The sequence below is a fragment of the Mesoplodon bidens genome (genome assembly GCF_964165515.1).
Source record: "Mesoplodon bidens genome assembly, chromosome: 19".
Lineage (NCBI taxonomy): Eukaryota > Metazoa > Chordata > Mammalia > Artiodactyla > Ziphiidae > Mesoplodon > Mesoplodon bidens.
In genome coordinates this window covers 56,233,538-56,261,461 of record NC_138179.1, presented here as the reverse complement: position 1 = coordinate 56,261,461, position 27,924 = coordinate 56,233,538, and the positions used below count along the sequence as shown (strand labels likewise).

Below are 27,924 nucleotides of genomic sequence, written 5' to 3'. Positions count from 1 at the left end.
GCACGCCAAAGTGCTTAGTACCATCGTTGACAAGGAATAGGAGGTCTGAAAGCGTTTTGGTCTCTTCCCTTCTCCATCCTGTAGCAGCTGCGGAGAGCCCGCCAGCAAGAGACCAGCCAAAGTAAACAGAGAAGCTCTTTATGCCAAATCACAGAGCCGACAAGGGGATGCGGGGGAAGGGCAGGGAGGAAGGATCCTCCCCACTCCTTTATTCACAGGTTTAGATGTTGTTCCATCTGCTCTCGAAGTTTGAATTTCTGGACCTAGAGGAAAGGGAAAGGCGTGAGAACCAGGCGTGGGCCTCTGCCAGCTGGGGTGACCAAGCCCAGCTGGTTTGCCTAGGACTGAGGAATTTCTCAGGTTAAAGCCAGGAAAGTTTGGGGCAAACCAGGATGAGCTGACTAGCTGGTTACCCTACTGCCAGCCTCTCAACAGAATGTGGCCCACCACTCAGGGAGGTATAGGCAGGCCGCCTGACCTTCTGCACCTGGGCCCCGGGCTCCCCTAGCCCTCCCTGGTCTCCTTACACACCTTTCCTGAGATGGTGAGGGGGTAGTCTGTGACAAACACGATGTATCGGGGAATCTTGAAGTGGGAGATCTGCAGACCAGAGGGAGATAAAGCATGAGGCTGGGCAGGGTCCCACAGTTGGGTGTAGGGGACAGTGGGCTGACAGGTTGGCAGGCGGAGGGTGTTGGAGAACTGAGCAACATCGTGATGCTTGGGGTGGGTTGAGGGTCCCACCTTCCCTTTGCAGAAAGCCTTGATCTCCTCCGCTGTGGTCTTCTCCCCTTTCTTGAGCTGAATGCAGGCACAGATTTCCTCCCCCATCCGCTCATCCTTCACTCCCACCACCTTCCAGAGTCACAGATAGATATCAGACATCCCCATCCCCATCCGTGTCCCCTGCTCTTGGGGTCTCACCTGGGCTCACCTGGGCTGGGCGCCTCACCTGCACTTCCTGCACCTGTGGGTGTGTGTGAAAGAAGTTCTCGAGCTCAGCGGGGTAGATGTTCTCACCGCCGCGGATGATCATGTCCTTGGAGCGGCCCAGGATCTTGCAGAAGCCCTGCGCGTCCATCATGGCAATGTCTCTGCAAGGAAAACCCAGGAGCCGCCTCTCACCTCTGCCTCATTTGGCTGGCTCGCTCGCTCACTCACTCAGCAAACATTTATCAGGCACCTACGATACGTCTTTCACTGCTCTAGACTCTGGGGCATATGCATTAACAAGACATGACTGGGATCGTATAGTCTAATGTAGGAGGCAGATAAAACCAAGTAGACCCATACCTGTGGCATATTTTCTCTCTCTCTCTAAACATATCTATACATATGATTTTCATGGCTGGCCTCTTTTTATCATTCAGGTTTCAGCACAAACGTTTCCACCTCAGAGAAGCCTTCTCTGATCACCCGATAAAGGGAAGCTCCCCTCCCACCACAGCCACTCTCTCTCTTATGATCCTATTTTATTTTCTTCGCGATGTATATAAATGTCTGACATGATCTTGTTTGTATCTGTCTCCCTCCACCAGACAGGTGGGAAGTAGGAGCAGGACCCTTCCCGTTGTGCCTTCCACTGGACCACCGGTGTTTAGAATAGCGCTGGCGCATGGCAGGTGCCTAATTAGAATGTGTTGAATTAAACGAGTGACGGAATCTGGGCTCAGATTTTGCAGGCACTGTCCCAGGTGCTCTCATCTGTGCTGCATTTGGTCCTTCTGGGAGCCCTATTTGGAGACTATGGTCATGCCCATTTTATACATTTTGGAAACTAAGTGTCGGAGAGGTGAAGGGGTCATCTTGACACACACGTTCTCCCTGTTCTAGTTCAATGTTGCCAGCTCAGCCCCAGGACCCCCAGCCTCCCCTCGGCAGCCCAGCTCTCCACACTGCCCTGCCTTCTCACCCTGTCCAGTACCACGTGTCCTGTCCAGTTGCTTCCTCGGTCTTCCAGGGCTCACCCCAGTAGCCCAGCATGACGCAGTACCCTCGGATGCACAGCTCTCCAGGTGTGTTCAGCTCTGCCAGTGTCCCCGTCTCCGTGTTCACGATCTGGGCCTGGGACCAGGCAGCTTCAGGCTGGGGCCTCCCACCCTCTCACTTCAGGATGGGGGGGCCCTCAGGATGGGGGGAGCTTTGCCTTCCTTCCCCCTAGTGATGAAGCCCCCTGGCTATGCCCATCCCCAGGGAAGGGAGACAAAGGCTGGAGTAGATCCATCACCAGTCTGACACTGGAGCTGGGCATGAAAGAACAGTTGAGGCCCAGGCCAGGAGGTGCTGAGGAAACAGAGTGGAAAGGAGCTGCTCAGAGGAGGAAGCCTGCGGGGGAGCCAGGCCAGCTGAAGAATTATAAACAATGCACAAGAAAGGGGAGTCTCCTCTTACTTCCCATTAAGCAGTAAATAAAGAAGCCAAAGAGGGTGGCACAGCAGGGCCATGTGAACAGAAGAGGTGGCAAACAGGCAGAATCTGAAAGCCTAGTTGAGAAATGAGCCACAGCCAACGTGCAAGGAAAGCTTAGCCTGTGTGCCTCGTGTCTGCATCTGTGAAACGGGGAGAACTACACTTGCCCCGTCTACCTCACAGGTGGGCATCCCAGCGAGTGGCAGTGAGGCTGTCAGACACATGGGAGGGGGCTGATGTCACTGCACACTCACTGCAGGGAGAAGGGCAGTGGCCCCTGGGGAAGCACTCTGGCAGTGACCCCAGAGGGGCAAGGGCACAAGGGGGGAGGGGAAACCAGGTACGGGCTGGCATAAAGCACCAGCGTTAGAGGCTGGGAATTTGAGAGCGAAAGGTGCTCTGGGTCAGCCTTCAAGGTTCAAGGGACCCCCAGAGGAAGAAGCTGCTTGGGAAACTGTTTATGCCAAGCGAAAAGAGGCCCTCTGCCGAGGTGAGTGGGGGCGGGTGGGGAGGGCAGGGCGGTGGGAGAGAAAGAGCTGTGTAGGAAAAATCTCTGTGCCCTGGATCCTCTCTGAGGCTGTTCTGGCTGCCCCAAAACAGACAGTGGGCTTGGCAAAAACACACCTCAGACAGGAAGGGAGGCTGCAGAGAAGTTCAGCTGCGGCTGGCCACTGTTCCAGCTCTTCCCCGCAGCCCACAGAGAAAGCCCCAGGCCCGGGAAGACCTTGCTGCGGGAAGACCTTGCTGCTGCGGGCTCTCAGCGTCTTGAGTGAGCAGTTTGGATCTCCAATTGAAAGCAATAAACATCCCAGGGGGTGAACCCCAGGCGAGCGGTGGGAGGTGGGGTCTGGGGCCCACCTCTGTGTGAGGCATGATCCTGCCCACACTTTCCGCCTTCTGCTCCACAGCGTCCTCGGTGAAGTTCATGAAGGTCACGGGACTGTTCTCTGTGGATCCGTAAACCACCTGGAGGGTCCAGAAAGGGTGTTTGGAACAGAGCCCAGGACTGCAGCAGGATGGGGAAACCCTGAGGGAAGGAACCGGGTTGGGGGGTGGGGCGGGGAATGGGGAGAGTGGAAGGCAGTTGAATGGGGGGAAAAGAGGCATATTCCGCAGAAGTCAGGAGGCAGAGGCACTGGATGTATTGCAGACTAGCTCAACTAGCAGGGGCCCCAGGTCTGAAATAAAACTGAGAGCAGGGAAGCCATCCTATTCCGGCTGGGCTCTCGGTCTCTGTTCTTTCCTGGAGCAACCACATGCTTTAGCCTGTGGCTCCCAGCGTTACCAATGTCCCAGCCTTTTCCACCTCCTCCCCCGGCTGTCTTAGCACTCCCTTCCTGATTTTGGGCCACAACATCCCCTGCCCCACCCTTCCAAGCTGAAGGACCCATAAACTTGATGAGAAAGCCAGCCTGCCTTGACCAGCTGGGAGCTAGACAGACACAACCCACCCGAAACCTGGGACAAGTGCCTAGCCTTGGGGTAGGTGCCCCCCAAGTTCTGGAGAGTTTCCTGTAAATTTATTTTCCTCAAAATAAAAATACAGCCAAAGCAAGGATTTAAAAAGCCAGTGGCACCCCCCCCCCCCCCCCCCCGCTTCTAGTGGTCAGGACATCCTAAGCAACAGAAAACCAGCAGCCAACCTTGGAGGAACATCACCAGGCAGTGTTCTCGGCCAACTATGACCCCCATCTAGAGGCGACAGGTGAAAGGGGCTTAGGAGAGGGCAGGCCTCCACACCTGAGTGCTGGGTGAAGGGAGAGGGGCTGGCTGCCCTCTGTTCTAGGTTCCTTCCAGCCAGCGAAGACACCAGACCTTTTCTCATCCTTCAACCTACCCTCCATTTCCTCTGTGGTAGTGGAAATGACTCAGGCATAGCTGGGGTTTGGAGAGAGCTGGGGTCTGGCTCCTCCCCTCACCCCCCCACCCCCGACACAGACAAGAACCCCTACCATCAGCTCAGAGCTCGCTTTGGGGCCAGAGCTGAGACTCTGCCTGCCCACTCTCCCCTTTCCACAAAAATCTGGACACCGTGGCTGGCACGTGGACACACAGAGACCTGGTCAGCTGGGGCAGGGCTGCCCACAGGACCTAGGGTGGAGAAGCTCAAGCTGTCCAGGGCTGGTCCCTTGTAGCCAGGACCCAGCCCCCTCACCCGCCCTCACAGTCCTGGGGCCACTGCCCAGGTGTGGCTTCTGTCAAGTACACCTTGACGCCTCTCTGGCCGCCACCCTGGAAGAACCCCCCCCCCCGCCACCAAGGGGTCCTGACCGCTGGGGGTGGGGATGAGGAGGTGGGGACATTTCAGGGAGATTAAGGACGGGGGCAGACGGTGCGACTGTGCCTGTGGTCTTCAGGTGTTTGCCGAGCCCTGTGGGTCATTCCCCTTGCCCCCAGGTCCCACTTTGCTGGTCACCTTCAGTCGTGGCAAAGGGGCATAGGCGGTGCAGGGGACAGAAACTCAAGCCCGGGGCTGGGAGAGAGGGACCAGAGGCCGGGCCAGAGGCCAGTCCAGGGCAGGGAAGAGCTCCCACCTCCCGAGGGCTGGCTGCGGGTGCAGCTGGAAGGGGAGCCCGACGCCAGAGAGCCCCATTAAAGCGCCGCCAGCCGGCGACTGCGGCGAGACTCGCGTCCGGCTGTCCGGCCCCGCTTCCCCCCTTGCTGGGTCCAGGGCACACGGCCGAGCGCAGAAGGGGGGAGACGTGGAGGCTCAGACTTGAGCAAACAAATAAGTTCAGGGAACGCCTCCCTCTCTTTGGTGTAAACTCTGGGCCCTGGACACACCCATACCCACCCCTGCGGGGGTGGGGGTGGGGGTGGGGGTGGGGAAGGGGGTCGGGGTGGGGAGGGAGCAGAATCCGAGGGCAGGGAGAGGGGGGACCACACGTCCCCAGGGTGGGAGGGCTTCGAGGGCAGGGGCACAGCTCCGGGCGGGAGGGAGTTAACCCGGTGGCCTCGCGGCTCCACGTAGGAGCTGGCTCCGGCTGCCGGCTGTGGTCAGGGCCATCGTATAAATAGGGCGGGAGACCGAGCACTGAGGACTTGCCGCTGCCCCCAGCCCCGGCCCCAGGCGTCCCGGCCATGGCCCGCCCGATGCTCTTGCTCAGCCTCGGCCTCCTGGCCAGTCTGCTGCCGGCGCTGGCCGCCTGCCCCCAGAACTGCCACTGCCACAGTGACCTGCAGCACGTCATCTGCGACAAGGTGGGGCTGCAGAAGATCCCCAAGGTGTCAGAGAAGACCAGGCTGCTCAACCTACAGCGCAACAAATTCCCGGTGCTGGCTGCCAACTCGTTCCGGGCCATGCCGGACCTCGTGTCGCTGCACCTGCAGCACTGCCAGATCCGCGAGGTGGCCGCGGGTGCCTTCCGTGGCCTCAAGCAGCTCATCTACCTGTACCTGTCCCACAATGACATCCGCGTGCTGCGCACCGGCGCCTTCGACGACCTGACCGAGCTCACCTACCTCTACCTGGACCACAACAAGGTGACCGAGCTGCCCCGGGGGCTGCTCTCTCCGCTGGTCAACCTCTTCATCCTGCAGCTCAACAACAACAAGATCCGCGAGCTGCGCTCAGGCGCCTTCCAGGGCGCCAAGGACCTGCGCTGGCTCTACCTGTCGGAAAACGCACTCAGCTCCCTGCAGCCCGGCACGCTGGATGACGTGGAGAACCTCGCCAAGTTCTACCTGGACAGGAACCAGCTGTCCAGCTACCCCTTGGCTGCTCTGAGCAAGCTGCGGGTGGTGGAGGACCTGAAGCTGTCCCACAATCCCCTGAAAAGCATTCCCGACCAGGCCTTCCAGTCTTTCGGCAGATATCTGGACACCCTCTGGCTGGACAACACCAACCTGGAGAAGGTGAGCTCCTGGCTGCGGGGCTCTGCCCCGGCTCCTTCTTCACTGCCAGGAGGCCCAGGGATCCGGGGCCACAGCTGGGCACCATCCCCTCTCCCCTAAAACCGCCTCTTCCCGTGGCTGCCTCCAAGCTGAGGAGCTCTGCTACCTGTGTCCGCATCTTGTCACATTCTCACCCCAAATCCCGCCCTGCTGCCCGTCCCTAGTCTTGGCCACTGCCCGCCTAGGATTCCTACTTATAAACAGAGCTGGGGCGGCCCTGGCCCCACCGATGGCCCCCAGGAGGCGCGTCCAGGGCTCCCAAAGCCCCTGCTGTGTGCAGCAGCCACCTCTTCCCGGTGGGCCTTCCACCTCTCCTCTGCTGTTTTTTTCCCTCGTCTCCAGTAAAACTACCAGCCCATAAAGGGAGGTTTGTTTACTGAGGAGCCTTCCAGAGGAGCTGGGCAAATCAGGCCCACAAAGACACCCTGTTCCTGGTGGGGAGTGTGCTAAGGTGGGGTGGGGGGCTGGGGGGTGAGGAGGAGCACATGCCTGAGGAAGACCTCCTCCATGCCTCCCAGAGGCCCTGATGGATCCCGCATCCCCACCCCCAGTCCACACACATACATTCCACTGCGTTCTCGGGTCCATTTCAGCTGCGTGGGGACAGGGGGCCTGGCCCAGGTTGCAGACATGCACCCACGGGTTCCGTGAAGGGGCAAAGGCAAGAGCCACTCACCACTGTTATCCTTTGGCACAAGGGCCCTATAGGTATCTCCCCATAGGAAAGGCTGGCCAGGCCTCACTGTGTCCCAGACAACGCACTGCCCTTTGCCCAGCCCGTCACCAGACCCATCTCCTGGCTGCATCCTCAGTCCTTCCTCCCCTGTGATGCCCAGCACCTGGCCAGGTGGGGCTGCCTTGGGTCGGAGTGGAATCCTTCCTTGGGACTGGAAAATCACCCTGGTGTAGGGGATCCGGCCAGGAGGTTTGGGCAGGGACCAGGGCAAGGTGGGGGAGATGGTCATCAGAGCAGTCTGATCACCAGGGAACTTCACACCCTTCCCTGGGCCACAGGCACAGAGATGAGGGCAGAATCCTACCTGGATGGCAACCAGCCTTCGCCTGGGTGGACAGGGTCTGCCTGAGCCTGCCCGTCTTCAGCCCCAGCCGCTGCCCAGCAGAAGTCAGAGTCGCCCGTGGCCCACCACTGCCAGCGTGGCCTTTCAGTGGGAAGTGGAGCAGGGCAGCAGGGGCTCGTTTGGGGCAGGGGAGGCCAGGCAGGAACTGGGACGTCTGGGCCAAGGTATGGGCACCAATAGAATGTTTCCTCTGGAGCCAGCCAACCTGGCCCAAGCCTCCACCGAGGTGGCTCCACAAATAGAGTCTGGCAGGCAGTGAGGGAGCAGTGAGGATAGGCTGGGGGACATCCCAGGACCCTGGGGGCTGTGGGGAACCTGGGCCCACTGCCCATCACACCAAACACTGACCAGCTTCACTGTGTGCCAGCTTGGGCCACTGGGGCCAAGCTCTGGCTGCCTCCCCAGCCCCAGTGTTTGTGCAGGAAGCATGGTGCCAGGGGAGGAGAAGCTGGATGTGGTCCTGCAGCTACTGTTGACTCCCTGGGCAAGGGACTTAACCCCTCCCCACCCCCCGCCAATTTACATATTGGAAATAACACTACCTATCTCAAAGGGTGCTTGTATGGATTAGGTCATCTGAGACAACTTAGTCATACTGTGAAATTCCTCAGGTGCCACTGCTTACGTCCAGGGAAGGGCCCTGCCCCTCTGGGACCATAGAGATGGGAGAGGCCGGACACGGGCTGGGGTGCTCACTCGTGCCCACCTCCCTCCCTAGTTCTCTGATGGTGCCTTCCTGGGTGTGACCACGCTGAAACATGTCCATCTGGAGAACAATCGCCTGAACCAGCTGCCTTCCAGCTTCCCCTTTGACAGCCTGGAGACCCTCACCCTCACCAACAACCCCTGGAAATGTACCTGCCAGCTCCAGGGACTACGGAGGTGAGAGGGCCCCCATGGTACCCCCAGAACACGCTCATGTGATGGAGTAGGGACACACTGGCCCTGCACTAAGACATCCTGGGCATATGTCCTAGATCTGCTACCTAATAGGTGTGGAACCCTGGGCATTTCCCGATTTGCATGAAGATGACAGTTCCAGACTCCCCTAAAGCCAAGTCAACCTGGCCCCATGGCTCACTGTCCCTTCCTCCAGTACTCTTACTCTCTTCCCCTACCCCAGCAACTCTCTGTCTCTCCAGGTGGCTGGAAGCCAAGACCTCCCGCCCTGATGCCACTTGCGTGTCGCCCGCCAAGTTCAGGGGCCAGCACATTCGTGACACGGACGCCTTCCGCGGCTGCAAGTTCCCCACTAAGAGGTCCAAGAAAGCCGGCCGCCATTAAACAGGTGGGGCCCGGTGGGCAGGTCCCCCATTCCCTCTCTGGAGATTCTGGAAGTGAGGAGGGTGTCCCAGGATAGTTCCCCACCATGAACGGGCATGCAGAGCCTCCATTTTTGCAGGGAGAGGAGGGGAGGACTGGGGCTCCCCCTCTAAGGGGGAAAATGATCCTGCCCAGGACCACCACCATTCTCTCCAAACACCGTCTAGGTTGTTGGAGCCCTGACACCAATCCTTGCCTCACCGCAGGTCCTGATCCAGCCGGTCCTGGTGACTGGTCTCTGCCTTCTGCCGGAGAAACTACTGATCCTCCCACCTCTGACCCCCACCTTCTCCCCACAGCCTTTGCTGATGCACAGAGCTGTCCACACCTAGACAAGTCCTGGCAGGGGACTCGGGCACTGCAGCACAAACCCGGCTCCACCTGACGGTGAGAGCTTCATCACGCCTGGCCCCGCGGCTACGGCTCCTCTCAGAGAAGCTGTTGCTGAGACTCCCCAAGTCCTGTAGAACTGGAACACGGTGGCCATCAGGATGGCCACTCTTCCAGAATCCTCATCTCTGCTCCCCTTTCCCTGCCATTTGGAAACAAACATCAGATCCTTGCCCCACCCCTTGCTTCCAGGAAGGGTCTCAAGCCCCTACCCCCAACTTTGCCAGCCCCCGCCTGCCAGGACACTCTAGCCGGACACTGGTGCTTTGCCACACATCCTCCCGTGCTGCATTTCTTCCCCAGGTTTCTATAAATATAAATTTATGTATGTGTAATATTTACTCCCCCGTCACCTATCTCTGTGACTTGAGAGCTGCTGATGAGGTAAGACTGCTTTTTCTCACATCTGCTTTCTGGAATGAGGGCCAGCCGGAGGGTCTTCCTTGGAGACCCAGGCTGGGCTCCTCCCCACTCCCAACAATCTCTTCTCGCCCAGCCCCGTCCTCCACTCACCACCAGTTCCTTCATGTTCAGCTTGTTGATGATGGCTCGGATCAGCTCTGGGGATGCAGGGGACCCACCGATCATACCTGAATCAGAGAGAGGGCTGACACAGCTCCCACCTTCTCCAGGCCCAGTGGACCCTCCCTTCACCTACGGCCCTTTTTAGGAAATAACATTCCCTTCTCTCCCCAACCGCGGACCTATTCCTAGACCAGGCAGCTGGCCTTGGGCTGGAGTCTAGGGACACTGGGGATTTGCCTCCCTCCCACCCATGTTTCTACAGTGGCCTTCTTGCCCCTAAATGAAAGAGTGGGCACATATGTAGCTCACTGGGCCAGTCCTGGCCTGCCACCCTTGGCCCCATCCCACCTCCACACATGGCTGAGATGTCATAACTTGAGAAGTCTGGTTGGTTCAGAATGTCCACGAACATGGTGGGAGTTCCATACAGCAAGGAGCCTCTGCATGAGGGAGGTACATCTCAGAATCAGGCTCGGAAGTAGAAGGGAACTTCCTCTTCTCACCACCCCACCCTGACCCTACAGTAAGGGCCAAGGCTGCAACTGTGGGGAACAGGCAGGAGAAGCTCCTTGGAGGGAGGAACTGGTCCTCTCCTGGGGGTCTCCCACTACCCCGTCTCCATTTCTCCTGGTTGGAGGGAAGAGACATCTTGGAAAGGGATCAGGGCCCAGGAGTGAGGAATAGGAGGGTCTGATCAGCCCACAGATGGCTGTCCACTGATGCCCACCTCTCTCTGCTGATGGCCTCCAGCGCTTTCTTGCCATCAAAGACCGGAGAGGACAGGATGAGGGTGACCCCGTGCATCAAGCTCACCATTGTGCCTCCCACGGAACCCAGGCAGTGGTACAGGGGGTTGGGCAGGACCACCCGTGACTTGTCTGGTGGCTGGAGATGGAAGCAGGAGGCTGGGTCTATTGCGGGGCCCCCGGAAGCCAGTTCCTCTAGCCAGCGGGGGAGCCCAGCAAGCCCCGCCCGCCGGCACGGTGCCAGGGAAGCCCTTGCTGGGCCAGCACCCCCTCACCTTCTGGTGCAGTCTCAGGCGCTGTCCTATCATGTTGGAGTTGTTGACAATGTTGTAGTGGGAGAGCGTGGCCCCCTTGGGGCTGCCGGTTGTCCCCTGACAAGACAAGCACGTGATGGCTTGGGCTCTTTCATCCCATCTCCTTCCCACCCTGGGCCAGTGCATGGAAGAGCACCGGACTGGGAGTCGGGAGACCGAGACGGCCGCCCCAGATCCATTCATTCACTCAGTACGTATTCACAAAGACTTGCCACATGCCTACACGGTGCCAGGTGTTAGGATCCCCAAAGGTGGCAAATAAGGTCTGTCCTTATGCCGCTCATGAGGCGGCTCAGAGAACTCTGTGGCTCACCAGCAGATGCCCTCTCTGGGCCTCAGTCTCCCCATCTGCTAAACGAGGGGCTCTGACCTGTGGTGGCTCAGTGCATCTGGGGACAAGAGGGCCAGGGGAGGTGGGCAGTGACAAGGACCCCAGTTGCTGATGTTTTCCGGGGCAGAGAAGACAGCTAGGGCCGGCCCCACCAGGGGAGTGTTTGCTCTCCCCTGATCTCTGCCGCCTCCTCCTTCTCAGGCGAGGGCCACATGGCGGGCAAGGGTTAGCGTGCCAGCCTGCGCTCGGGACAGGAGACCTCTGCCCTACCGAGGTGAACTGGATGTTGATGGGGTCATGGCAGGACAGGAGCTGCTGGGTGTGCCGGAGCCGGGCCAGGTTCTGCTCTTGACTGCCAGCTGCCACCACCTCATCCAGGAGCAGCGTCCCCGGCAGAGGGGCGTCCACCGAGATGACTGTGGTCAGATCTGGGAGCCTGGGGGTAAGGGAGCATGGTGAGAGTCGGGGGCTGAGGAAGGGCCCACAGAGATGGGTAAGGGCTGAGGGGGCCAGGAGGCTGCAGGAGGCACCCCTCCCCATCTGGGACACCCCCACCTCTGACTCTTCAAGTCCCCTGGCTGGGCCTTCTCCACCTCTGGACAGATCTGCTTCAGGATGTTGTAGTAATGCTGGGTCTTGAATTGCCTGGGGAACACGAGGGCTTTGCAGCCCACCTGTACAAGGGGAGCGCCCCACCACGGTCAGCAGGAAGCCCCAGCCTGGGGATGTGGCGGCGTCCTAACAGGTGCTCTCTTGCCCACACACACCACCACCACGACACACACATGCACCACCCCCAACACACACACACCACCTCCAACACACACACACACCACCCCCAACACACACACACCACCCCCAACACACACACGAGCCTGTCTGACCAACAACCCACTCTTCCCACCCACCGTCTAAGGAAGGACAGACTCTGGGGGTCACTCACTTGAGCATGGCCCCCCAGCCCAGTCAGCCCTCTATGACAACTGGAAGCCCCCTGTGCCAGGCACCAGCTGGCTCCCCTGCCCCCACCAAGGCAAGGAGTGGGCCTACCTTCTTGAGGGCATACTCCACCTCCATAGCCTGGTAGGCTGGGTTCACAGACACCTGGTGGAGACAGCGAGGGTACATCATGTGTCCTGGGCAGACCCTGTCCCTCTCACTGCCCCTCCACCCTCAGAGGCAGCACCCTGTACCTTCAGGCCTCCTTGGTGGGCTTCAGCAGAAAGCACTAGCTGGTCTGAAACCAGCCAGGCACTGGAATGATTCTGGGGCCAAGGGCCCAGGGGGTTCCCCCGAATGATGCCCCCCCCCTCACAGCCAGCTGTGCCAGGCAAGCCCCTCCTCACCAGAATGATGCCTGCCTGGGCTGTGGCCAGCTGCATGAGTACCCATGCGTAGGAGTTGGGTCCCCACATGCCCAGACGGTCACCCTTGCAGAGGCCAATACTCAGGAGCCCAGAAGCAGCTTTGTCCACCTGGTATAAACAGACAGGGCACAAAAGGGTGAGATGCAGGTGAGCAGAAAGGGGCCCATGACTTGCCCCTTAACCTTTGGCCCAGGGGTTCACATCAGAACCACCTGGGAACAAGGGACAGGCAGATACCTAGGCCTCAGCAGATCTGGAGGGGGCTTGGGAACATGCATAGTTAACCAGTGTCCCAAGAACGACTGATGCAGGAGGCACCTGGGCCACCTCTGCCTCAGCCCTGCCCTCCTCTCCCGACGTCCCTCGGGGCTCTCAGGCAGCCCCAGCACCCTGCCCCACGGCTAGGCACCACCCTTGCTGCTCCACCCAGCCAGGGCAGCCTGGGGGCCAGCACCTGCCCACTTTGAGGGTTCAAAGTCAGGACCCACCTCCTCCTTGAGCTGGGCAAAGGTCAACCTGATGTTTTCGTGGTGGACAACCAAGGCCTCTCGGTCCGGGACCCTCTGTGCTGTGGCATCCAGGCACTGCCCCACAGTCTTGTTAATAAGGTGCAATGTGGTATGGCCCTGGACATAGCTGAGGCCTCCGATGGGCAGGGTGGCGGTGCGATCCATCTCTCCAGAACTGTGGGGAGAGGGGCTGTGGGCTCAACTGCACCAACCCAGGTGTCCCTGGCAAAAAAGGCTGGCACACCCCGCTGGGAGGCAGGCCGCTTACAATGTGTGCGGGATACTCCAGAAACTGTCTGATCCGCCCCATCCCCAGGGACTGTCATCATTTAACTTAGGACCTGCTTCGCCCTTGGGAGATCAAACCTGGAGGCTGACTTCCTGTCGTTAATCAGAGAGAAGGTTCTTTTCCCCAACCTACTCCCCAGTTTCCACTCAGTGCCAGGGGCCTGGAGCCTTGGTGCCAAAACCCTGGAAAGGGAAACTAAAGTCAATCACGCTGATTTGACTAAGCAGGGAGGTAGCCTGTGTGGGCTAGGAACGGCCTCATCCTAGACACTGCTTCCTCCTAGTAAAAAGGCCCCTGGGTATTTGTTAAAACCCACGGAATAGTCTAACACAAGGACTAAACCTCAATGTACTATGGACTATAGTCAATAATAATGTACCATACTAGTTCCTTAACTGTAACAAATGTACCACGCTAATGCAGATGTTAATATCAGGGAAACTGTGCCGGGGCGGGGTGGGGTGGTGGGTATAAGGAACTCTATGTTCAATCTGCTCAGTTATTCTGTAACTTTAAAACTGTTAGGGGGACTTATCTGGTGGTAGAGTGTTTAAGACTCTGCGCTCCCAATGCAAGGGGCCCAGGTTTGATCCCTGGTCAGGGGAACTAGATCCCACATGTATGTCGCAACTAAGAGTTCACATGCCACAACTAAGGAGCTGGCGACCTGCAGCTAAGGAGCCCGTGAGCCACAACTAAGGAGCACGCCTGCTGCAACTGAGACCTGGTGCAACCAAATAAATAAATTAAATTAATCTACATTTTAAAAAATTAAAAAATAAAACTATGAATTACTAAAACTATCTAAAGTCTATTAATTATTTAAAAACAAAAATGAAAAAAGGTCCCCAGCAGTCCAAGTGTCACAGGCCTAGGGCTGCTCGTGCCCACTTCGCTGCCCTGGGTGACAGCTGCTGGGCTCCCACCCAGGCCCAGGTGGGAGTGTGGTGGCTCTCAGACCCTGTTCTCATCAGAGAGGGCATGCTCCAGGACCCTTCCAGGATCCTTCCAGGCCTCCTCTGGGCCACCACTGGGTGGTGTGGGCCCCAGGGACCCTTCCTGAGGATTCAGTCCTGCAGCTGCTGAGCTGAAGAGACCGAGCCTGGCTTTCACTGACTGACCGCTTATGGCTTATGGGGGAGAATTTCTGGGAAGAACAAGGTATGCAGGGCAGAGGGGAGCAAAACTGGTTTTCCCTGTAAATGGGAGAGGAGACCTCATCCCACAGGAGGGCGGGTCCCAGCGTGGGCTGATGGGGAGGCTGTCCTGACTTCAACGAGGCTGAGCCACACACTGGGAAGCGAGCAAGCACTGGGCTGGAGTTGGGGGCTTGAGGTCTCATCCCAGGTGTACCACCAGCTGGGTGGGTGGCTGACACAGACACCTTTGGTGTCCCTTGACATGTCTCCTCAGCGCCTCTCTGGTTTCAGCTGCTGGGACAGTTCCCTGTGGTTCTGTCTGCTCAGGGACTCCCTCAAGTCTCCCCTTCTTACCTGGACAGTTCTGGGAGGCATCAAGTCCTGGGGGGAAGACCCTGGTTGTCTGCACACACCCCACACTGACTTCTCTTCTTGTCTCCTCTCCGCACTCCCTCACTCCTACTTCCTAGGATCACAAATAAATCACCAGCACCCAAATCCTTGCTCTCAAGAGAATCCAAGTTAAGATACCTGTGTCTTCGTCTCTCTAGGCCTCAGCTTCCCCACCTATAAAGTTTGAGGACTTGGATCAGTGGTTATCCTCAAGGGGATGCTATTTACCTACCTGGGCAATCCTCTCAAGGGGTTGTAGCGAGCCACCTAAGCCAGGTGGTTCCCTCAGGTGTGCTGGAGCAGAAAACAGCCAGGTGTCACAGGCCTCTGAAGCCCTGCCAGCAGCCCACACTCAGGTTGACAAACCTAAAGAACTACTAAGGTAGTTCCCTGTGGTCACCATGACACCCCTCAAGAGAGACTGTGTAGCCAAATCCTTCACTCACAGGCATACTGTGGAAGGCATCCAGTTTTGCCCACTGGGAAACAGATATGCTCTTTTCTTTGGGTTTGCCAAAGTGATAGTTGCAAGAGCAACAAGCATGTGGAGAAAACCTGCTTAGGAAGAAAAAGCCAACACAGAAGAAAGGAGGAGAGATGGAAAGAGACAGAGAGACAGAAACAGAGACAGGAAGACCCAGTGACAGACTTAACCTTGAGATTGTCAAACACCTAGACCCAGTCACGTGTTAACCTACCTACCTCTGGACTTTTCACTGTCAACAGTCAATAAATTCCCTCTTTCAATTTAAGCCAGTCTGGGGGTCGGGGAGGGGAAAGCTGAACTCCATTTGCGACAACATGGATGAACCTAAAGGACATTATGCTTAAGGGAAATAAGCCAGACACACAAAGATTAATACTGCATGATCTCACTTATATGTGTAATCTAAAATATGAACAAACAGACAAATTTAAGCCAGTCCGAGTTCGGTTTCTGTTGCTTACAACTGGTGAGTCCTAACTATATACATTTTGTGCATTCAGTGGCTTACCACTGCCCTTGAAAGCCTGGCAGGCCACTTCCCAACAGCCCAGCATCTGGATTAGAAGGCAGAGAAATACAGATCTCAGCCAGTTTAATGGTCACATTGTCAACAAATCATTAAAGGTGGGGAGAGGGGGGATCTGCCTGACAACACGGACCCTCTTATTCTCAAAATGACCCGGAGTCCTATTTTGTTTGGAATCTGATTTTCTACACATTCACCATGGTTTTCAGTGGCTTCTTGGAGTGTCTAGTTGGCAAATCAACAGGTTGATTAATGTGCCTCCCCCCAATGCAGTTCAATTGCCCTGTGTATTATCTCCTTTATCTTCATGGTGGCTCTGATAGGTGGTATGAGAGAGACCCCAGTAGCCCCTTCTCCCTTAATAATACACCCTTGGATGTTCACCTGGCCTTGGCCAGGTGGAATAGAGACCACATTTCCAAGCTTCCCCAGCAGGTGGTCTGGTCCAAGAATAAAGTTCTGGCCAATGGGATTTAAGGAGAGGTCATGTGTGCAGGTTCTGAGAAGAACCCTTAAAGAGAAGCACATCTTTTTCTCTTTCCCCCTGGCTGTAATGCTGCCCATGACAGTTCTCTTGGACCACACGGTGAGCTTGGCACCACAGAGCAACAGAGAGAGGGGCCTGGAGCCTGACAGTAGGCTGTACCATGCCGGCCACAGACTGGCCATCTCCCAGACGAAGAAACTCCCATCTCCTAAAACCACGGTGAGAGGGGATTTTTGTGATACACACTAAGCCAATTCTAAAAAATACAGGTGGGAATTATGAACTCTCATTGTACAGGTAAGGAAACTGAAGTGCAAAGAGGCAAAGTGGGCTGCCCAGCTGGTAAACAGCTGAGCCTGAAGTGGAGAGTTCAGTACCATTGCCCCAGCATTACAGCCTTGCCTGCCCAATCCAGGGAGAAAGGATGGGATGGGTAATTCTCTTCTTTAGGCTCTGGATTTAGTCCCTATCTGATCAACAGAGATTGGCTAATCTCAATTTTATTTTTCCACAATTGTTTACTAATTGAACCCAAGAAACTGGGACTGCGTAGGGCAGGGTTGTGGTGGAAACAGGTTGCTCCTTCAAAGGATTGAAGAGTTCTAGAAACACATATCAATGCAATTTGCTCATAAACTTAAGAACCGCGCATTGTTTCAAAAGCCCAAGTGCAAACACCACTGATTCTACTTCCCTCCTTCCTCAGACACACCCAAACACCTTGGTCAAGAAAGGTGGCCTCTTCTTTTTCTACTCTTAAACAAAGTGGCAGATACCCCATTTAAACCTGAAAAAGACAATAAAGAGGTTTGGTTTCAGGAAAAGTTGTTTGCTTGTTTGTGGAAAGTTTAAGGAGTTGGAGCAGGACCGCCAGGAGTCCCAGCTGCTACCAAAACAACTAGAGTAAGCCTTTAGCTACTGGACCGGGTATTGTAAAACGCCAGGTGGGAGTGAGTCAGCCAGGCGGGAGCTGGGAGGGAACTGGAGACAAGGCACAGCCCCACCTAAAGGTGTCCACGGAGAATGGGCCTGTGAGAATTCAGGCCTGGATCTGCTGCCAGACCTGATTTCATAAGAGAAGTCAGGAAACAAGCATGTTTTTAAAAACGGATTCTTTTGACCTTGCACCTTTGGCAACTAATGTGTCCACTGCTTTCTCCTCAGGGCCTCACAGGGCCTGGGATGTGAGAAGTGCTCAAATGAACGAAGGATAAATAATGCACATAACCCAGTTAGAAATAAGCAAGCAACTTGAATAGACTTTTTTCCAAAGAAGATGTTATGAGTGGCCAACAAGCACATGAAATGCAAATTAAAACCACAGTGAAATACCACTTCACCCCCACTAGGAAGGCTGTAAACAAAAACACAAAATATCAAGTGTTGGTAAGCATGTGAAGGAACTGAAACTCTTTCTTTTTTTTTTTTTTTTTTTTTTGCGGTACGCGGGCCTCTCACTGTTGTGGCCTCTCCCGTGGCGGAGCACAGGCTCCGGACACGCAGGCTCAGCGGCCATGGCTCACGGGCCCAGCCGCTCCGCGGCACGTGGGATCCTCCCGGACCGGGGCACGAACCCGTGTCCCCTGCATCGGCAGGCGGACTCTCAACCACTGCGCCACCAGGGAAGCCCAGGAACTGAAACTCTTATGCGCTGCTGATGGGAATGTAAAATGGTGCAGCTGCTGTGGAAAACAGTTTGGTGGTTCTCCAAAGAGTTAAACATAGAATTAACATTTGACCTGGCAATTCTACTCCTAGGCATACACCCAAAAGAAGTGAAAACAAGTGTTCAAAGATTTGTACACAGGGACTTCCCTGGTGGCTCAGTGGTTAAGAATCCACCTGCCAATGCAGGGGACACGGGGTCGATCCCTGGTCCAGGAAGATCCCACATGCCACGGAGCAACTAAGCCCCTGCGCCACAACTACTGAGCCCGCGTGCCACCACTACTGAAAGCCGGGTGCCTAGAGCCCGTGCTCTGCAACAAGAGAAGCCACCACAATGAGAAGCCCACACGCTGCAATGAAGAGTAGCCCCTGCTCGAGGCAACTAGAGAAAGCCCGCGCGCAGCAACGAAGACACAATGCAGCCAAAAATAAATAAATAAATAAAATGTGTCTTAATTAAAAATAAAATCTATGGTAATTCTTTAAAAAAAAAATTTTTGTACACAAATGTTCATAGCAGTACTACGCACAATAGCCAAAAGGTGAAAACAACCCAAATATTCAGTAATGGATAAATAAATAAACAAAATGGGGAATATCTCTACAATGGAATATTATTTGACCATTAAAAGGAGTGAAGTACTGATACATGCTACAACATGGATGAACCTTAAAAATACTGTGGTAAGTGAAAGAAGCCAGACACGGAAAATCACATATTGCATAATTCCAGTTACGTGAAGTGTTACGGTTAGGCACATCTGTGGAGACAGAAAGTAGAGTCAGTGGTTGCTTCGGGCAGAGGGGATGGGAGGATAGAGAGGTGATCGCTAAGGGTAGGGGTTGCACATATTCATGAACGCACTAAAAATGATCAAATTGTACCCTTTTAAAAATAATGCACAAAATTCTATTCCTAGGTATACAGCCAACAGAAATCATACATGTGCTCACCAAAATACAGGATATTTGCATTATTTCCAACATGAAAACTACCCAAATACTCATAAACAGTAGAACAGATAAACAGTGATTTATCATTTGCAATATTATATAGCAATGCGAGCAACTGAACTATGGCTACACCCAACAATATGAATGAAACTCGTTAAAAAATGTGAAATGAAAGAAGCCAGAGAGAAAAAGGTATATACTGCCTGATTCCATTTATATGTACAAAACAGGCAAAACCTAGCTATGCTGTTAGAAATCAAGAGAGCAGCCAGCTGGGTGCTGGTTGTATGGGTGTGTTCAGTTTATCAAAAATTCAACAAGCGAGCATGTAAAATATATGCACTTTCCTGAATCTATGTTATACTTCAATACAAAGTTAAAAAGAAGACCCTTCTGGGCTTCCCTGGTGGCGCAGTGGTTGAGAGTCCGCCTGCCGATGCAGGGGACACGGGTTCGTGCCCCGGTCCGGGAAGATCCCACATGCCGCAGAGCAGCTGGGCCCATGAGCCATGGCCGCTGAGCCTGTGCGCCCGGAGCCTGTGGTCCGCAATGGGAGAGGCCACGACAGTGAGAGGCCCACGTACAACAACAACAACAACAACAACAAAAAGAAGACCCTTCTAGGGCTTAAGCCAGTGTTGATAGAAACACAATTCATAAACTAAATTTAGCAACAGACTGTGGCATCTATTTACCATCCTGTCGAAAAATAAAAGCAGCATGTAATGCTTCTGTGCAAAATACATGCATACATTAATAAATAATGCTGGGAAAGCCAAGCAAACACATCTGTTTGTGATCTCCATCCTAGAAATTACTCAAGAAAAGAAATAAGCTCAATTTTGAATTTTCCTTTCTGGGAGTTCCAATATATGAGAAAGCAGTTTTGTGCCCTCTGTGCAGTTCCTGGTACCCTGTGACTGCTGGCCCAGCCAAGCCTTTTCCTACAGGGATGCATGATCCCCACGTACAGGAGCACAGAGCATCTCAGGGCACGTTGCTTACTATTTAGAATATGGCTTACTGGAGGCAAGGCTTTGGCCTCGCTCCAGCGGGAAACTAGGATCCACCTGATAACTATCTACTTGACAGTGTAATTTCCAATAATGTCTGTAGAGACGTTTAATGACAAGTCAGGAGTGTAATGATTATGATTTATGAAAAAGATGGGCACGCTCAGTGGGGAAGGGCGGAGATGGATAAATCTCCGGCAGGGTAGTGAACTGAAGGAAGAGAGAGAACAGTGAGCATCTCCCCTGTAACGCTGTCTTGCAGGTTTTCCCAGGCAAATCAAGTGCTCTTATCCCTGTCTTACAAATGGAGCCAACTGAGAGAGAATTTAAGCGACTTGTCCAAGATGCCATCATAAAAGTTGGTAAAAACATCCTCATCATTCGATAACAAACAGCTTTCCACAAAACAGAGGAGTGACATGGACACATGAAACACAGAAAAACCCTGCAAACTTGCAGAAGAAGGAAGACAGGTGGCCACTAAGGATAGGAAAAGATGACCATGTCACAAATCAAAGCAAAATAACCGCAAGAGATCAGCAAAGATGGAAAATATTGATAGTATGATGTCTGCAACTTATTTGCAAATGGTGGCCAAAAATATGTGTGTGTGTGTTTATAAAAGGGTATCTATAAAAAGGATTATTCATTTTTATAGATGAAGCAAGAGGTTCATTTTCTTAAGTTTCCCAGCCTGGTGGGTGGCAACGCTGGGGCCCTTTCTGCATGTACTGCTCTTTACACTGCAGCCCATCCACAGCCTCCTCTGGGGGTTGCACAGGGGCTGGAGCAGCAAACCTGAAGCTGATGATGCCTCAGGCCCATGGAGAACCACCCTCACTTGGCTCTCACCTTCCAGGCCCTCAAGCCACACTGGCCCTTTTCCACGATTTATTTGTGGTATTTGATTCACCTTCTTTGCTGCCTCTGATCCCATGGTTCCAGCTCACCTCTCCTAGCACCAAATACAATGGCTCTGCACCCTAACTGCCTAGTCCCCTGGTTACAGCCACCCGGAAAGCCTTGTGCCCCGGTGTCAGCCCTGCTCAGTGCAGCCTAGCCTTCCAGCAGGACCTGGACAGAAAACATGGGCTGGCTGGCTCAGGAAACTCCTGTGAGCAGTTGTAGCATTCTGTGACATTCTAGGGCTGGTGACTAAAGTCAGGGCTAGAGACCCTGTGAGCACCAAGGATGCTGGTGCTGGTCCTGACAGGGCCAGGCAGAGACCACAGGCAGAGCTGGACCCTGAAGGAGCCATGGGAAGCAGGGACGACCACGTCACCTGAGAACATAGGTCTGAGAATCTACTTGGGGGAGAAGCTATTTGTTTTGCTTCCTGTTACATATTACCTGCTGGGAGGAGGTTCTTGGGAAATGGGTCAGCCTCTGGCCCTGTCAGAGGCTGCAATTACACCAACTAAGCCCATGAGCCACAACTACTGAGCCTGTGCTCTAGAGCCTGCGAGCCACAACTACTGAAGCCCACGAGCCACAACTACTGAAGCCCATGCACCTAGAGCCCATGTTCTGCAGCAAGAGAAGCCACCACAATGAGAAGCCCACACACCACAGCGAAGAGTAGTCCCCGCTCGCCACAACTAGAGAAAGCCTTCATGCAGCAACGAAGACCCAAAGCAGCCAAAAGTAAATAAAATAAATATATTAAAAAAAAAACAAAAACAGTTCTTAGATGATATAATATTGGGGACCACAAGGTGTAACTGGGCTGCCCAGTTCAGTGGGCCTAGAAGCCACACCGTCTCCATCACTCTCTGCTGGGATAGGCCCTTGACACATTTGTTAGACCTATTCTGAGGCCCCCACTTCTCAGCTTGCCTTTATGTTGCCACACCCAAGAGGTGAAATATTGAGCATAGGAGATCATGTCCTTTTCCCCATGGTTATCAAGGAAAGCTGAACTGTTTAATGCATAACACACACTTTCATGAATTTTTTGTGAAGATTAATAGGTCACTCCTCCCAAAAGCAACCCTTGGTTTTTGAGCAAAAGATGATAGACACAAGAGTATATACTCTGAGATTCAAGAATAGACAAAATTAATCTATGGAGATTAGAAATCAGAACAGTGATAGTCTCTGGTTGGGGAAGGGAATTGACTGGAAAGGGGTACTAGAGAAATTTCTAGAACTGTGCCGTCTATATGGTAGCCTAGTCACATGTGGCTCTGGAACACTTGAAGCATGGCTAGTCTGAATTGAAGTGTTCTGTAAGTATTAAATACACACCAGATTTGGAAGACTTTATGAAATAAAGAATATAAAATACCTCCTTAGCAATTTTTAAAAGATTGATTACATGCTGAAATGATATTTTGGCTATACTAAGTTAAAGAAAATATATCCTTAAACTTATTGCCTATTTCTTATTACTTTTTTAATATGGCTACTAGAAAACATAAAATTCCACATGTGGCTCACAGCATAATTCTACTGAACAGCGCTGTTTTAGAACGATGGACAAGTTCTGTATCTTGGGGTGTTGAGTAATGGGTGAATACATTTGTTAATATTCATCAAACTGCACAACTAATATTTGTGCATTTTACTGTCTGTAATTATACCATAAAGTCCCATGATCTTTCCACCACCCAACGTAACCTTCCTGAAGGAGTCCACAGCTTACAAAGAACACAGACTACAAAGAACCCCCAAGTGGTAAGAGCTACAATGAAGATTTTGAGCAAGGCACTCTGTATTGGTGGAAGCTTCCATTTTTAGCTCGAATAAAACTGATGGTGTATATGTGTTTTTGTACATGCAGAGAAAGTAAACAGGAAATTATTATTTGAGTCCAGTAAACTCAAGAAGACAGAGGGCCTGAAATACTTGGGGTTAGGAGGCATCCATGCTGCAGATTTTCCCTTGGGCCACTGTTCGGGGCTCACGGGGAAAGTACACAGGAGCCAGGGGTGGAGGCTGATTCAGAACACCTGCCCTTGATGGCATCACTAAGGTACATACAAGGTTTAGCTCTTAGCTTTCTAGGGTCAAAACCCTCAATGTTTTCTGTTCACTCACAGAGGACTAGAGAAAACCAGAGAGTCCAGAGGTTAGGAAGAGTTCATAAGGGTTTAAGCATAAGTAAGATTTCATACAAGTATGAAGGCTTCCTACTTTGACCACAGCCCTCTTGGATTCAGGGATCCAAGTCTCAAAGCCCAGCCTCCTTAGGAATCACAGAATGTCCACAGAAATACTGCAGAGTGCTTCTTGTCCAAGTGGCCCATTTTACAAAGAAACCAAAGTCCAGAGAGGTTGAGGGACTTGCCTGAAGCCACACTGGTCGGGCTGGGCTTGGTTTCCTGTCATTCAGCTCCCAGACTGAGAAATACATGCATGCCAATGAGATTCACAGAACATAATTCCTAAGGTAGAAGTATAGCTTGTTTACTTCTGAAGGGAGAGGCCCCTGGCAGAATTATTGGTTCCTGTCATTTATCAGGACACTCCTCTAGCAAGGCCCCTTTAAGAGATGAAATTACATCCTGTACTTTGGTTTGATCAGGGGGGAAAAAAAAGCAGTCCTTTATCCCAACACTCAGCATAATCACGGATGGGTCTGTCAACACAGCCAGAGCAGCCCCAGCTTGGTTTAAGCAGTTGCCTCTGCCAGAACGGTCTTCCTCCTACTCTCCAGACAAGGCTCTAAACTGTGGGTCTTGGGGTCACTGTAGGAATGTGCAAAGCCATTGTTACATAAGTACTTTCTGTCTCATACTCATTAGCACCAGGCTGTGGGGAAGAATTTTCTTACGCGACCTCATTTGACTCTCACTCTCACGACAACGCTATTTACACATAACAAAAGTCTCAAGTTTAACTTAGTCCCAAAGCTACCAGCTAGAAAGTGGTTCTTTTGAACTCCGATCTGTCTGGCTCCAAAGCCTTTGTCTGTAGATTGAATAAATAAATAATGTGGGAGATGTTAGGAGGGCTTCATACGCAGGGTTCAAAAGAGTTCACGCACAAGCAAGAGTTTATATCAATACAAGTATACACCCTTCATCCTTCAAACCACAGACCTATCACTGGAGGGCTCAGGCTCAAAGTCCAGCTTCTTTAGGAAGTCTTACCTAATCCCATTCCCACCTATCAGATTCTTCCCTGCTTTGATTGACACTCTCCTGGTATAGCATCCTGACTGCCTTGAATCAGTGGGTCTATGATCTTCCCGTGCAGATCCCTTTCTGGCAAAGAAGCCACTGGAAACAAGTTCATTCATCCTTGTATCCCCCACTGCACCCTCTAGAGTAGATTGCATACCTACTGTGTGCAAGGCAGGAGACGTAACTAAAACCGATGTGTACCAGTCACTGATTACAATGTCCAAATTTATACTTTATTTTCTATTATTACATTTAGACTGGAGTAGTAAGGATATCATTACCAAATCCCTTGTTAATCATCTTTGGCAGATTATGGGAAGGGTCTATTTTTCTACTGTGATTTCTACCCAAAACACTTCCTAGCTTAATAGAATCCCCTCATATAGGGACATCATTTTATAGTTTCCAGTACTGGTCCCACCTGATTACAGCCATCCCCCTGGAGGGTGGTCCATGAAGCCCACTCATGCCCTTGCACCAACCATCAGCACTGAGTCACTGGAGCCCCTGCTCTGAGGGTCACACCTGATCCTGAGAGGCTTGAGCCACGGCTCTCTCTGTCTTTCTAGCTCTGAGTGCTCCCAACACCCTGGGCACAGCCGCCTCACTGGCAGCCCCAGGCCAGCGTTAGAGGTCTGAAGGAAGCCTGCTTATTGGAGGTGCATCGGGAATCAGCACTGGGTTCTGCCCTCCTAGGCTCCCTGAAGCTCCAAACTAGACCATCTGCCTTCCCTGGGGACGGGGTTGTGTGGACAAGGGGAAGGGGCTGGTGGTTCAGGAGGTCTGTAGAGCAATGGACAGCTTTTTCTTTCCTTCTGGGGTAAAAGGCTGTGGACAGCCCTGACTTTGATGGATAGGGGAATGTCCAGAAGATCCTGGGGCTAGATTTAGGGCTGGGCAGAGGCTGACATCTTGGTAACTGGCCAGAAGAGAGAACCAGGTGCAATAAAGAGGCCACTGAGGGGCTTCCCTGGTGGCGCAGTGGTTGAGAGTCTGCCTGCCGATGCAGGGGATACGGGTTCGAGCCCTGGTCCGGGAGGGTCCCACGTGCCGCGGAGCGGCTGGGCCCGTGAGCCACCGCTGCTGAGCCTGCGCGTCTGGAGCCTGTGCTCCGCAACGAGAGAGGCCACAACAGTGAGAGGCCCGCGCACCACAACGAAGAGTGGCCCCCGCTCGCCGTAACTGGAGAAAGCCCACATGCAGCAACAAAGGCCCAATGCGGCCAGAAATAAATAAGTAAATAAATTAAAAAAAAAAAAAAAAGAGGCCACTGAGGAGGAAATCCTGTCCTACCTTCAAATCACTTGAAATTCCTACCCAGGCCCCATTTGGAGGTTCTCAGGTACCCACTCTGCCCCAAAGCAACGGCTGAGAAGAGCAAGCCTTTGTCAATCCAGCATGTAGTGACAAACTCCACACAGGCTCCAAGGTTAGGTAACATACTCAGGGTCACACAGCAGGTAGGTGGAGGGCTATAACCCAAAGCAGTCTGGCTTCAAAGTTCTTGCTTTTTGTTAACAGACAGAACTGGGGATCTGATAGGTAACAGGCATGGGGTGTTTGTCAGCAAGAAAGCAGGCTGTATGTGACCAGGCCAGCAAGGGCAGAGGACAGAAGTCCAGGACCTTTCCGCACCAGGGCACCTAGAACACTGAGTAGTGATCATCTTGACTTATCTTCTCCCTCACTAGACTACAAGTTCCCCGAGGACTGCGTTCTCTGGCTTTCATAACCACAATACCCGACCTGTGCTGGACGTGACGTACATTCTCGGGAATATCTGTTGAATGCTTGAGACTCTTAAGGGCTTCTTAAGGACAAAGTAGGAGCAAAATCAGGTCAAACCACCATAGTCAGTAGGTAAGGCCTCAAGCACAAGGGAGTGGCAGGAATGGGAGGGAATTAGGCCAAATGCTCAGGAAATCTTTCTCTGGACACATGGATCTCCTCCTGACAGAGTCAGAGTTTCTCTGAGGCCTGGTGCCCCTACCCTGCAACTGTAGGCCTGTAGCAGGTGAGAGACCTGCTTTGTTTACACATAAAAGGTCAAAGGTCAGGGGACTTCCCTGGTGGGGAGACGGTGAGAACCGTTTTCTTCATCGGAATCCCATCTGCTGAGCTGCCCTGAGCCACTGAGTTTTCCCAGAAAATTAAGCCTCGTGGTCTGGAAGCACCGCATGCTTTCCATCTTCAGAAACCAGCAAGTCCAAAACGCTGTGATCTCGGAGTTCCAGCCAAAGAGGAGGAGTTTGCATCTCCCTCCAACTTCATTCCTTTTTGTTCTTTAACCAAGCAGTTCTCTCAGAGAACTTCCGGCTTCTCGTCACTTTTCCACGCCCAGGCCTACACTCCACCTGGTATCCAAAACCGTGTCCTGACCCCAGACCTAGTACCTGGCCTAGCTGGCTGGCAGGGCAGGCTCAGTGGTGCCCAGGCCTCCGCCTGCGGGGTGCTGAAGATAAAAGCCACCACTGATAACATCAGCGGGAGCCCAGGTCTGCTTAATCAACACACTTTCACGTCTGTTATCTTACAGGGAGGTAACATGACTTACTGTGCTGCTGTAGAGGCAGCAAAACTACTGGAAACCCACATCCTCCACCTGCCAGCCCCCATCCCACCCTCTGCATTGAGGACAGAAGAAAACAGGCCCGGTAAGTAGCCAGGAGCCAAGCGGTGCTTGTCCGCGGCTGGTGAGGAGACGGGAGACTGCTGAGCTTAGTGGCCTAGGGTGGACAACACCGGGTGCAAGATCCCCAAGTTTATCCCTGCAAGGGGTCCAGCTCAGAGGCAGTGTCCTGGGGCCAGAGCACAGGCCTTGCCCCTGCCCCTCCCCATCGGGACAGACTGCTAAAGGCTCCCACTTGTGGCCATCAGTGTGCCCGCGCATGGACAAACCTAAAGTCCCAGCCCAGAGCCCAGAGTCAGTGCACGCTCCCTGCCAGCCACCAGCCGCAGCCCCAGTCAGCGTGGGCCAGGCCAGCATTTCCTGTTGCCTAGGTGCCAGGTGCAGGGTACCTACTCTCCCGCGTGTGCCGCCCGGAGGTGGGGCAGCCGCGGGCCTCCCAGTCCGAGCGCGATCGGCCCCCAGCGAGGTTCTGCAGGACCCGCAAGATCCCCTCCGGGGGACAGGGCCCGTCCCTCTCCTCCCAGGCCGCGTACCTGAGGGGACGGACGCCCCACAACCCCACTTCCTGCCAAACCCGGCAGAGGCCGACCCGGGCCCCCAGCACCCCCGGGCTCCGGGCGCACAGCCTCCCGACGCGCAGCATCCCGACGTAGACAGCCATGGCTCGCGACGCCCGCGTCCGGGCCCGAGTGAACTTTTAGTGCGCTGAGGCGGGGCGAGCGCGGAGCGGGCGGGGAGGCGGGAGGGTCGCCTCTGCCTATGGGTTGCGGAGGACTAGGTGCCGGCGGGCGGGGCGGGGCGAGGCGAGGCGAGGCCTGCGAGGCTTGGAGGAAAAGAAAGCGCGCGGGTCACCCTCCCCTGGACCCGCCGCCCTCCGCCTCCCACCCTCTTAAAATGGCCCTGGTTTCCTTCTGGATCCGACGTCCCCGTCCCGCAGCCCAAGGCAGGTCTCCCTTCCCAACCACCAGGGGCTTGGGTTTGGGGGCGCAAGAGCGTGTTGACTTCGGAGAGGGGGAGCCAGCGGCGCGGCGACGCCAGGCGCAGCCATCCCCCGAGCCGTGTTGGCGTGCGGGTCACGTGCTGCCCCCGCCCCGCCGCGGGTTGCCTGCCAGAGGCCAGGGAAGCCCGCGCGAAGCGCCCCCAGCCATAAAGGCTGGAGCAGAGAGCCCGCGGGGGAGGGGAGGCAGCTGGGACAAAGCGTGGCGCGGCTGAGACCGCTGCGGCCCGAGTACTGGCTGAGGACAGACGTCAGCTTCAGAAGGGACTCCATTAACAAATGGAGGGGACCCCCACGTCCCAAGCGTCAGCCTCCCATCCCTCCCCCG

The 27,924-nt window shown here is 54.1% G+C and overlaps 2 protein-coding genes across 15 annotated transcripts; one reads left to right on the top strand and one right to left on the bottom strand.

Moving 5' to 3' along the window:
* Positions 1-122: 122 nt before the first annotated feature.
* ACSF2 (acyl-CoA synthetase family member 2) lies at positions 123-27,281 on the bottom strand. Of its 14 annotated transcripts, none has more exons than XM_081218600.1 (17): positions 27,133-27,281; positions 26,525-26,599; positions 12,867-13,062; positions 12,358-12,486; positions 12,062-12,115; positions 11,567-11,685; positions 11,282-11,447; positions 10,642-10,737; positions 10,348-10,505; positions 9,969-10,060; positions 9,609-9,685; positions 3,268-3,375; positions 1,913-2,064; positions 953-1,094; positions 745-855; positions 532-600; positions 123-263 (listed from the first exon to the last, which is right to left on the bottom strand). In XM_081218600.1, the coding sequence occupies exons 1-17, from the start codon at positions 27,258-27,260 to the stop codon at positions 213-215; spliced, it is 1,923 nt and encodes a 640-aa protein (XP_081074726.1). In that variant the 5' UTR covers positions 27,261-27,281; the 3' UTR covers positions 123-212. The 14 variants fall into 14 exon arrangements, 9 of the variants coding, with proteins under 9 accessions (XP_081074726.1, XP_081074724.1, XP_081074730.1 ...); XM_081218598.1 differs by lacking the exon at positions 26,525-26,599 and adding an exon at positions 13,254-13,358; XM_081218604.1 differs by lacking the exons at positions 26,525-26,599; positions 27,133-27,281 and adding exons at positions 13,254-13,358; positions 15,411-17,650.
* CHAD (chondroadherin) lies at positions 4,362-9,039 on the top strand. Its single transcript, XM_081218612.1, has 4 exons — positions 4,362-6,264; positions 8,101-8,264; positions 8,525-8,670; positions 8,912-9,039. The coding sequence occupies exons 1-3, from the start codon at positions 5,491-5,493 to the stop codon at positions 8,664-8,666; spliced, it is 1,080 nt and encodes a 359-aa protein (XP_081074738.1). The 5' UTR covers positions 4,362-5,490; the 3' UTR covers positions 8,667-8,670; positions 8,912-9,039.
* Positions 27,282-27,924: the final 643 nt, after the last annotated feature.